Source organism: Bombyx mori, chromosome 7, assembly GCF_030269925.1.
Source record: "Bombyx mori chromosome 7, ASM3026992v2".
In the NCBI taxonomy this organism is placed as follows: Eukaryota; Metazoa; Arthropoda; class Insecta; order Lepidoptera; family Bombycidae; genus Bombyx; species Bombyx mori.
In genome coordinates, this window is record NC_085113.1 from 2030140 (window position 1) to 2041786 (window position 11647).

At 33.8% G+C, this 11647-nt stretch overlaps 1 protein-coding gene and 1 long non-coding RNA gene across 9 annotated transcripts in view; one reads left to right on the forward strand and one right to left on the reverse strand.

Moving 5' to 3' along the window:
• LOC101736084 (MAP7 domain-containing protein 1) overlaps positions 1–7376 on the reverse strand; it is a 60294-nt gene extending 52918 nt beyond the window's left edge. For all 8 annotated transcript variants that reach the window (XM_062669326.1, XM_062669323.1, XM_062669324.1 and 5 more), the window contains exon 1: positions 7234–7376. In XM_062669326.1, coding sequence (XP_062525310.1) covers positions 7234–7279 — 46 coding nt within the window. In that variant the 5' untranslated portion in view covers positions 7280–7376. The remainder of the gene's footprint in view (positions 1–7233) is intronic.
• LOC134199130 (uncharacterized) lies at positions 5849–10972 on the forward strand. Its single transcript, XR_009973483.1, has 3 exons — positions 5849–7077; positions 7361–8298; positions 9343–10972. It is a non-coding gene; the product is annotated as an uncharacterized LOC134199130 (long non-coding RNA).
• Positions 10973–11647: the final 675 nt, after the last annotated feature.

Genomic DNA, 11647 nt, shown 5'->3' on the forward strand with positions numbered 1-11647 from the left:
ATTTATTATTGAGTTTTTGCTTGAAAGTTGTGGCACTTAGTATCTGCTAAATGACCAAGCTCACCGAATAAGTGACATCACAACCGGTCGGAACATCGTCCACGAGTGTAATCAAGAATGTATTTGTTTTAAACGACCTTCATATCAAGTGGCCTTGTGACTAATACTATTATTTTATATTACTGTTATCAGAGATTTTAGTCTTTTGCTTGGTTTTTTGATATCAAAATTTGCACATGCTGATGGAATCAAATACATACTGCTTAGTAGAAACACAAAAAGACTTACAGAAACAGAAAATTATCTTAATTTTTATGAAAATAAAAACAAAAGCTGTTCATTTTCGTCTTTCTCAATTTAACACGGACGGACCCACAATGCAAAAATATTAACGAGACGAAGTGTCCTGAGCATTGTTAGAACTGTCCCGAGTTGGCAATTGCCATCTTCTGAGTTTCGACAATTTCAATTCTATATTCTACTTACTACTATATACTACTTACTGGTGGTAGGACCTCTTGTGAGTCTGCGCGTGTAAGTACCACCACCCTGCCTATTTCTGCCGTGAAGCAGTAATGCGTTTCGGTTTGAAGGGTGGGGCAGCCGTTGTAACTATACTTGAGACCTTAGAACTTATATCTCAAGGTGGGTGGCGCATTTACGTTGTAGATGTCTATGGACTCCAGTAACCACTTAACACCAGGTGGGCCGTGAGCTCGTCCACCGATCTCAGCAATAAAAAAAAACTACTAATGTATGCTGTAAAAAATTTACAAAGGCATTTTTGCGTAAATAGTGACGACTTCGATAAAAAAGTTAGATTTCCAGAATATTCTAGAATGTGTTGCTAGAACAACACAGTTAGGTACTCACACACTCTTTTTGAATTAATGTAGTCGCAAAATTGGTATTAAAATTGAATCTAATCTGTAAGCAAGACCGAAAGGAATGCAGCGAGCCTTGCATTTACCATTTTCATGTCATTGACTTTGTTTACACAAACGTTCGCGAGTTGCCTATCAGCTTATCGAGTTATGAGATTATATTATGAATACGTCGCGAATGTCACGCAGGCCACTTCGTTAACTACGTATTTCTGCAAGATTTTATACGATAGAGTCTACAGACAAATAGGCAGACTACTTTTTCATTTCCACTTCTGAGGTTACATTAGTGAACTCACCGTCAATTGAGTTGTAACGTAATGCAATCGAGAGACATCTCTGTCATTTTTACGGACTCGTAAACCGTTTAAAAACGGTTATTGCTCAGACTACTGCATACACTTGGAAAGGTGGGTAATGAAAGAGTAGGTAATGGATAATAATAATGGGTCGATATGTCATTCAGAATATTTTTACTAGACAGTTACGCAGTTGTTGCCACTGTCATTGGGAAAGAGGCGTTGATATTCAAGTCATATCGTGGGTGTGATATTCAAATTAAAATGCCTCCGTCAAATCCACACCTGTCGAAATACGGTCCGTGGGTGATATGTGCCGAATTTACATTCATTAAGCATATCAATAACCGATGACTCAATTTCCCGGGCTATTGATTTAAATGTGTTAATGGCTATTAAATGTTATACCGTCAGTCAAGACAAACGCACCGTATGCAGGTTGTTAAGCGTTATTTAATTTCCACTAATCGGAGCTTGCATGATTATTTTTCGTCATAGGTATTCTAATTTGTTGATTAAAAACACTTCAAACATATTAATGTATGCTTTGTTATGTCATCTTCTTCACTTTAACATCTCAATCGAAATTGATTTTACTTTTTATAGCCATGTGGCGTACTACGACTAAACAAGACTAAACTGACGAGGTAAGCAAATTGTTAGACTTTAAAATTGTAGTCTTCAGGTCATGGATAATTAATAGATTAATAGTCCGATACTTCGACTCTTTAGATTTTTTGTATCGAAATAATAGACTCACAAGTGGAGTATAATTGAAGGAAGTGTAGTTAGTAAATATTATTGTATTTTTTTACTATCGGTTAACACAATATTCAAATTGCGATTTTTGAGATATAAAGTCTAGTCGTCCTTGACTACGAATATCAATTTAAAAAAAAAAGTAAAAATTATTACCGATTAAAAAAAAAGAATATTCAAAATTAACACGAGATTAAAGCGTAAAAGGAGTTTTAAATATACAAAAACAGCAGCTTGCTAGTAGAAAATAATGCTCTGAGAATTTATTCGACTTCCTAGTAAAATTTATTTTTGTAAAAGGTGATCATTTATAGCCGACTGAAATCTATGAGAAAGTAATTAAATGTAGTCTCGTAAACAAAATGCTTTGGCACCGATACGCGATAGCCGAAACAGAGTATTTTTTTTAGATAATAAATTCTCTGTAATATTTTCTTTGACATTGTAAAAGGAGTTTGTTTTTCGACACTTGTAATTTTAATTTTTTATGTGTAAGTACATAGACACTTAAGACTTTTATGTATTTTTTAAATTCACTCGAGTGCAGCTGTTCATGCATGCAGTTAAACCCGACTGCATAAGACCAACGCGAAGTAAAAAATCCCAGGAACGTTGACCAGACTTTGATTCTCTTAATTCCATCAGAATGTGTTTGCACTGTGTTTTAACTGCTTATTATGATTTCCAATTTTTATAGATTAACATTGATTGATTAGATGCCGCAATCATAATGATAATAAACATGTTAAATATTTAAGATCAAGGAAGAGTGGGCATTCACGTTGTTGTTAACCAAATTGAGTTTAACGCCGGATCTTCTCGGTGGGTCGCGATTCTGATCCGGCAGTTGATTCTGCGAAGTACTGCTCTTGCTAAGGCTAGTGCTAGCAAATCCTCTCAGGTTGAGCCCATGATCGCACCTATCCGTCCACTCGAAAATGGAATAGCCCCATAAACTACCAGCTAATAGATAGGGGGAAAGTTGTGTTTTAGAGCTTCCGTACCCCTAAAGATTAGGTATCATTTATACACTTTAGCACAAGTAAGTAAGTATACTTTAAAAACTAAATATTGTATAAAGAGGATAAAAGGTGTACTAAATATAAAAAAAAAAAAAAACTAAGTAATAGGCCTGTACAGATTTTTTTCCAATGGCGACACTCTAATTAAAATTCAAAATGAAAAGTGTGCAAACCGCAATTTCAAGCTACATTCATCTCTAACACTCAAAAAGTAAAGTTCAATGTCCTATCCTTAAAAGGATAGCCATCTGCGTTATATTTGAACATGCTACTTCACACTTGGCCACATTGGATGAGACAACATGAATTATTTATCGTTTTATTAATACGTGAACGTAATCGAATACTGAAGTGAATGAATTTGTTACCAATATTTATTACGAAAATAACTTAGCTATGAAAAATATTACTTTTCTTCAGAACATTCCCATTCCACGGAATACATGACGTAAATACATAGATTACGAGAGAAACCATTCACTGCTAAAATCACGAGCATTGTTTACGTCCGCCCTAGTTGAGTTTTTTAAATATTACCTATACATCTAATGTGGGTTTTTCTTTAATTTCTTTTGGGAAACGACAGAAAATGGAAACCCATAAGTGTAAATACCTATCATCGTCACATCCGAGATCATGGACACTGATTGCATCAGAGAAAACAGAGTAAATTCCTGCTATAAGTAATCGAGGGCTGTAGAAATAATCATGGTTTGAAATTGGGCGTGTGGGATATTCTAAGATATTTACTTACAAATAAAATTAAGGTTTCTCTTTGAGATTTTTTTTGATAAATAAATAGTTGTTAAGGTTGTGTAAACAATATGCTTCTAAAAGCCTTAGAACCCATGAATGCTGTCTAAATTTCATCAGAACCAAGACTGAATTAAAAAAATAAAATCGAATGTGAATTTGTAGATATATTGTTGTAAAACAAAGCTTCGACAAAAATTGGTTTAAAAAACTATATGTTTTTTTTTTATACCATTAAGTATGTTAATTCTGACTACAAAACTCTTGATTTTAGTTCATTTTCCTACAGGACTTGACATTTTAAAATAATTTTCTAGTTAGACATTTGTATATACTTACATTAGTAAGAAGTTATAAAATGCACTTGAAAAAAATAAATTCAATTTAAATAACTATTAAAATCAATTTAAAAAATTTTAAACATGCAAAAGTTTAAAATTTCGCACACAGTTACATTTGAACAACTTTAAACTATATTACATAGCTACGGTATGAGCTAAACAAATTTGCATATAAAATAATTAGCCAAGGCAACCGTTTTGGACAGGATGACACCTACACAAACACAATCAAGGTGTTTCTTGTATTGTATTTTGGTTATTTTGAAGGTTAAATCTGCTTGTGTTTGAATTATGACAATTAAAACGGTAAGCAGCGGCTTGGGTCTGGCATTGCTGAAGTCCATGGGCGACGATAACCACTTAACATCAGGAGGGCCGTACGCTCGCCTACTAAGGCATTAAATAAATAAAAAATTTGAGTTTGGAGGCTTACAGCTCTCTCATAGGTTAGCTATAACGATTGCTCACGGACATCAACAATGGTTATGGCTGTTGAAGAAGCATCTATCAGATGCAGAGCACTGTGGCAATGCAAGGCATAGTTCATTCCGGAACTGGAAGACATATGGCCAAACTGATAAATCGACAGTACATATCATCAATTTATCGATTGATCAACCTACTAACTAGGACCGCTTTAGCAGTAGCGGTGCTTCTGCTTCTGTTTTAGCACTAGTGCAGTAGGTCTGCAGTATCGAGGGTAGTGCTGTGATAAAAATGAGTTGACGGGTCCATTTCAAACATTTCCTCAGAACACTATCCATTTAACAAATGATACAAAACATGAATAACACCAAATATTCTGTATAGAGTCATAAGTTTTAGACACTGTGAGATGGGGATTATCTGAATTTGGTTTTTGACTGGTAAGTCTGGCTAAGTCTAGTTTTTAAATTGTTATGGTCGGACATTGATAATTTCATGTATCTCTAAAATTAATAAGACTAACAATCTGTATTCTGTATATGTAAGTGAAATAATGAAAACAATAGAAATGATAATCTGTACTGTTCGTTATGATATTGTGATAGTGGCATGTTATTAATTTGCCTACATTAAGGCATAAAAATGATTTGTTTTCTACAATTCTCGTTAATCAACTTTAAATACTGAGGATTTTATAGTAAACTCACTCAGATCAACGTGGTGCTTCCACCATTTTGAATTAGTGTAGATTCATTGATTTGGATGTTTGAATATTCTGTGTGTTTTCTGGACAGAAATACACTGAAGAAATGTATTTATACATAAAAACACCACTTACACACATCAACAGAGCAAAGGGAAATAGCAAATCATTTATATTTGTTTTAAAACAGTAATCAATCAATCAGATCGAGTTCAAAAACAAAATAGCATAAATTAAAACAGCATTTATATGCTTCATAATGAACCTAAGTGCAGTCCGACTTTTACTAACCAGCAATTTAAAGATATCAAAAGGTAAATGAAAAGATAGTATCAAAAGTGTATACAGGCTGCAAACCTTGGGTAATAATGAACAAAATTCATATTACATATTAAGGATTTCAGTAGTTCTGAATTTATGAGCAATGAGAGAGTGGTAAGCACGGCCACAAAAAAAAAAAACCTGATCACCTAATTGTTCAGTCGGAAAACATCTGTCAGAACACAATCTGTTTACACAATAGAAAATGTATTGCGCCTTATTCTATATTTATTTACACACAAAAAGTAATAAATAGCGGTGAGATTTTAGATTCAATATCAACTAAGACTACACTCAGAATACCCATTTATTTCACAGGAACAGGCCCAGCACAAGAAAAATACAAAACAAAACCTACACAAAATATTATGCTGATTTCTGTAGCAAATTGTAGTTACTTCGAAGGCCTCAAAGATTTTTACTGTGAAAAAATCGCAATCCTTACTAGTTTTGTTTAAATTAGTTTTACATTGTCAAGACTTCAGAAACACAAAGAGTATTTTAAGATGATACATACTGAGTGGTCATCATAAAAAAATTATCTGTCATGGAAAACTGCTGATAACTGACTTAAAAAAAATATTGAAATTCCCAATTCCATTTTTTTAATGCTACCTAAGAACTCTACGATTGATAAACGGATTCTGGCATTTATAAAAATTACTAATGGTATACTTTCAAATTAATGTCTTTAGAAAATTGATAAAAGTCAATTCAGTTATTAACTTCTAAATAAATTTAAAAAAATAGCCAATGTATTATTTGTATCAACAAATTTGAATTGAATTTTCTATCTTCACATTTGTTAGCGTTATACGTTTCCTTTACTTTTTTATCTCTTACTTGAATTTGATTTATGAATCTAGATCCTTGCTTCTCTTATGTTCCTATTTAAATATATTTTTCAATATTTGAGCAAAAATTGTAGTGTATATACTTGTACTACTTATATACTTTGTGGTATCATTACATTTACATATAGCTTTCTCATGATTATGTTATTAAGCTAAGTTGGTTTTATTGATTTAAATATATGCTAGTTTCTTTTGTGCTTCCAAACATTACAGTTTATCAATATTTCAATGTAATACTTTTAATCTTTTTTATCATTTATAGATTGTAGGCAATTACCCTGTAGGTGCTGATGTATTTTTGATTCATTGCCTATGCATTATACATTAAATAAAATAGATAATATGTTATCTGTTTCATATACTCTGATAAGATTCTGTCAGAATCAGGTGCAAGTTTTATGCAAAATATTAGAATATGTACATATATTTACGTCAGTCGTATGTAGACTATGACTCAAATATCTGCATCATCAAGTCAACAAGATATTTATTGGACGTCAGCAAAATGAAACCGCTCAAACTGAAGAGAAAATTTACAGTAAAATCGACATTCGTCACCAAAAAAAACAACACAATGTTGAAAAAGATCACGAAGTACTCAATTGACATTTGGAGGATTCAATCATTTTGGACACATTCCTGACTACGCACCGTCTGGCAAGCATTTTTCTAATAATAGAACATACCACGACGTTAAAAAGACATCCAAATATAGGTAAAAAACAAAACACTGGACCGAATATTACACTAGACGTTCTCGAAAGCGGTACCAAACCGCGACGTGGGGCCACGACACGGTTAGGGTTACATGATTTTTCAATCACATTTTATCACTAGTTCAACACATTTTCAACTATAATTGCACATATACCTTTGCTTTCAGCGGTTTCGTTAATATTTCTCACGTCATCAACCATCTTGCTGGATGACAGTCACTCACTAAACACTTTTTATTCGAACATATTTCGAAAACTCATACTTTGGTTCACTATTTTCAGCCAGTCAACGAGCAATCTATACAACGACACTTCGTTCCGTTCACTACCAAATGCCAAACCAAACAGCCAACGAGTAAGGATGACGGAACAGAAAGACTACGATGGCGACGAACGACCTTCATTCGTTTGTTAAATATTATCGATGATGTCGTCATCGACTACTTAAAAATTTTAATTATTTATGATTTAATTGTGCATTAAAAAAAATGCTATTACAACTGGAATACGTTCCATTTTATACTTAGTTTGACTGTTATTTTCCAAATCCCAAAATATTTTAAATGACGACGCAATGACATTCTCCTCTGTACACTCATCAGTCATTATTGTCAAGCTGTTAAATTGATATTAATTAAAACTTTTTTTAATTAATTAAATGTGCCCTTCGCATTTAACCCAATATTTATGGTCTGTAATATAACAAAAAAAACAAAAACGATTCTTTAAAAATTAACTGTTATTTAAAATGAAACTTGCGCCATCTAGTGTAGAAATAGACATTTTAGAATGCCATCTAGTGTCATCTTCTTATATTTCTAGTTTAAATTTTGCTATGGGCTACAAGATGTCTTACAGCAGAGCATTTTTTGAGCAAAATTTTGAAACATTTTGTGATGTTTGCTATCAGTGTTAAACTATGATGTGTGTATTATGGAGGGTAGAGGTGAGGAGAAGCGTCTTTGTGTGTGACAGTGTCCGTTAAAATCAGCTATATAAGGGTGGCGCTACAGTAGCAACCGGTTAAATTTAAAAAAAGGCGCTGAAAGTTATTACAATAAGATAGAGAAATGAAAAAAGGACGAAAGAACTGTAAGCACTACAAAATCACAAAAAGTATTTTATTTAGCTGATGAGAAAATGCAATCGATGTCTCCACGTTTTACCATAGCAATAATTTTAGGTTATATTGACGAAATTCGTTTGGACTACGTAAACATGTAAGGCTTGTATATTACATTGTCACTAACTACTCTAGTCATTAAATATATTAAATTTCATAACTCAGCATACTTCAATCAGTTAACAACTGCTCAATTCATATCATACCCTGTGCCTATGTTAGCGCCATTCTGGAGGATTTTGTATGTCAGGTTTAAATGTTTATAACGGTAGTTTATTAACCGTTTGGCATTTGTGAAAGTGCACAATGTAAGGAAATGAAACCAAGTTGCTGGACGTGGGCAAAAAAATCTGAGAATTGAAGTCTCATTAAATAACCAACATTTTAATGAGACTAATTCATCCCATCTCATCTCGCTTTATTTAATTTTATTCGCTTATTATTTTACGCTGCATTTCATTTTTCTTACTACTCTGATGGGATTAGAGCAGATTAGATTAGATTAGATAGATTAGATTAGAGATGAGAACAACTGATGAGATTAAAGCAAGAAGTTTAGAGAAAGCGGCCGAAATTAATCAACAGAAGGGGTGTGGTTTTTCATCATAACGCTAGACCTTTAGAGCTTGGCTGGGAGGTGTTAATGCATCCGCCGTATAGTCCTGAACTTACACCTTCAGATTTCCACCTGTTTCGGTCTCTTCAGAATCCTTTAGGCAGTGTCAGGTTAACATCACGAGAGGACTGCCAAAACCAATTGTGGCGGTATTTTGATCAGAATCCCCAAAATTTCTATAGCAATGGGATCATGTTCCTACCTACAAGATGGCAAAAAGTTATCGAACAAAATGGTACTTACCTACATACTTTAGTTAATTTTATATGAACTATATTAAAAAATGTTGTGAATTTTCTTAAAAAATACGAATAAACTTTTCCCCAGCCTAATACCAAACCAAAAACATTTTTAAATGCTTTTCCGGATTTGGGTTCAGCTCTCATCGCGAATTCTCCTTTACGTCTTCTAACTAAATGAAAACGGGTGCCAGGAAGTGGTAATTTTAGTTTAGGAAAAAGAAAGAAGTCGGCTGCAGCCATATCTGATTTATAAGTCGTCATATGAATGTTTGCCCGATTTCAGCATCAAATCCACATCCTAGTAGTTAGGGGATAACTATTCCACCACCAAGCTAGTCAGAGCGCAGCGGGACCTCCCCATATGCTGATTTTCTGAGACTGACGAGGAAGGAACCCAATAAGATAACTTCTACACGCGTCTTGCTAAGTAACCAGATGACCGCACTCTTTCCCATCCATCCTGGCTTCTGCTCAGCGAAGTTTCCCGGGGACTGGAGCCAACGGTGTCGTCTAGGCGGGTTTTGGGTTGAGTGTCTTTTAACCGAGAGGCTCTGTGGTCATGGCGCCAATTTTCGCCAGTCCGACGATACGTGGATTAGAGACTCCGTTGCTCATGCTTTGCCTACCGTCTCCAACCGACTCAAAAAAGAGTATATCGGAGCTCGCATGAGTAGGTTTCACTATACTGCCATTTTTATGCCACGAAGAAATTGTTGTGCATTCCAGTTTGAAAATGAAATATTCTCCATAGGACAGTTGTTTGCGTTAGTAAAATATTTTACCATTGGAAAAAATGATGATTTGCTGGAATCGAGAAATATTTGAGTGCGTTTAAAAATATTTAATTAACGATTCAAACACAACGGCATCAAACAGATTTCTACACACAATCCGTCGACGCTTGCAAAAAAAACCTGAAATCCTCTTGAAAATTCTATGCAACAGTAATGACGAATTCAAGTAAAGACGAAAGGTCACTAATTGAATCGATTTACTAGTCTGCACTCTGCGCATAGACTTGCACAAAATAATATACATAAACTATGCGCCTTGGGTGAGCACCCACCTAGCCACCTGTATCACTGGCCACTCACACTGACTTGCAAGCCGCAGTTTACGTTCGACTTTCAAACGCGTTCGTTGCGCGCGAAACAGCTGTCAGAAATTGGCGCCAATTTCGATATTTGATAACAATTTTTATTTTGTTTACTTAGTATCATTTTGTTGTGAACCAAAAAAAAACAATGTGTGCGAGATAATGTTTTGTTTAGTAAATTTTAATATTCAATATTAGTAATGCGAGTGTTTTCAGTGTAATAGTGGTTACTAATAGTGAAAGTGTTAAAGGATTTATTTATTTAGTCAAAATGAAGCGGTTTTTATTGGGTGGATTTTTATTTCTGTCTGTTTTGGTTGGTGAGTGAAGAATTAAATGGTTATTTATTAAATTAGTTGTATCAATAAAGTGATCACCAATGGAAAACATCGACGAATTGTAATATTATTTATTATGTCACCTCAATTTTAGGTACAAATGACAGAGCAATGTTGACAACATCTTGAAATTAAAATTAAGAATAATTTAATAACAACTCAACGAATTTTTTTTAAAATATATTAAGTACATAATAGTAGAATGTCATATTAATAATAATATGACATTCATACATAGTAACAAAAAAAAAAGTTATTGAGAGAAAAAATAATAAGTAAAATTTAAGTAAATTTGTTTGAAATAATTATGATAAAAATAATGTTTAGTATTAAAACTGCTCTCTATAATTCTAAAACAAATTCAGTCTAGGATTAAATACTAAATTATTTGCAATCAAATCCTTGAAATAATTATTCATATTCACACCACAAACGAAGGTCGTCGGATGTTGACGAACAAAGCTAATGCATACCAAAAAGTATTTATGTATTATAATAAAAAATAAAAACATCACTAAATAAGCTAATTAAAGCGTGCTCCATTTCCAAATGCGATCAATTGATAAAACAAATTCTAGATTTCCAAATAGTCTGTTTGTTTATGACGTGTGTCGGAATTCGAATTTAAAAATCGCATAGTTAGCGAGTTAGGCGGACACGCTTTCGCCGACAGCTGCGACCGACAGTGAAAGTATTTTAAATATTCAATGTCAACGATGTAATGAATTGCGGAAGTCCATAAATTATTGGGAATCAAAACTCTTTCGAAACTAAAGCTTGCGAAAGTTTCGAAAAAGAAGGTTTATACCACATAATACCATGAAGGCTGTAAACTCGAGGCTGTCAATCCGTTGATTTTAGAATGATTTGATTTTAGGATTAGGAGGATTTTAGGTGGGGCGATGACCTCCGAACGGTATTCGGCAAGAAGTGGATGAGGAGAGCCGTAGACCGGGCTCAGTGGTGTGGATTGGGAGAAGCTTATGTCCAGCAGTGGACCACTGTGGGCTGTTGATGATGATGATGATGATGATTTTAGGAATTAAAAATATCTATTTTTCTGCACAATTTAAAAAACCACGTTCTCCCCATATTTTTTCTTTCCTACCTATGCTGATGAGAGCCTTGAGAGGCTATTTCAGAAGCTAACGTGT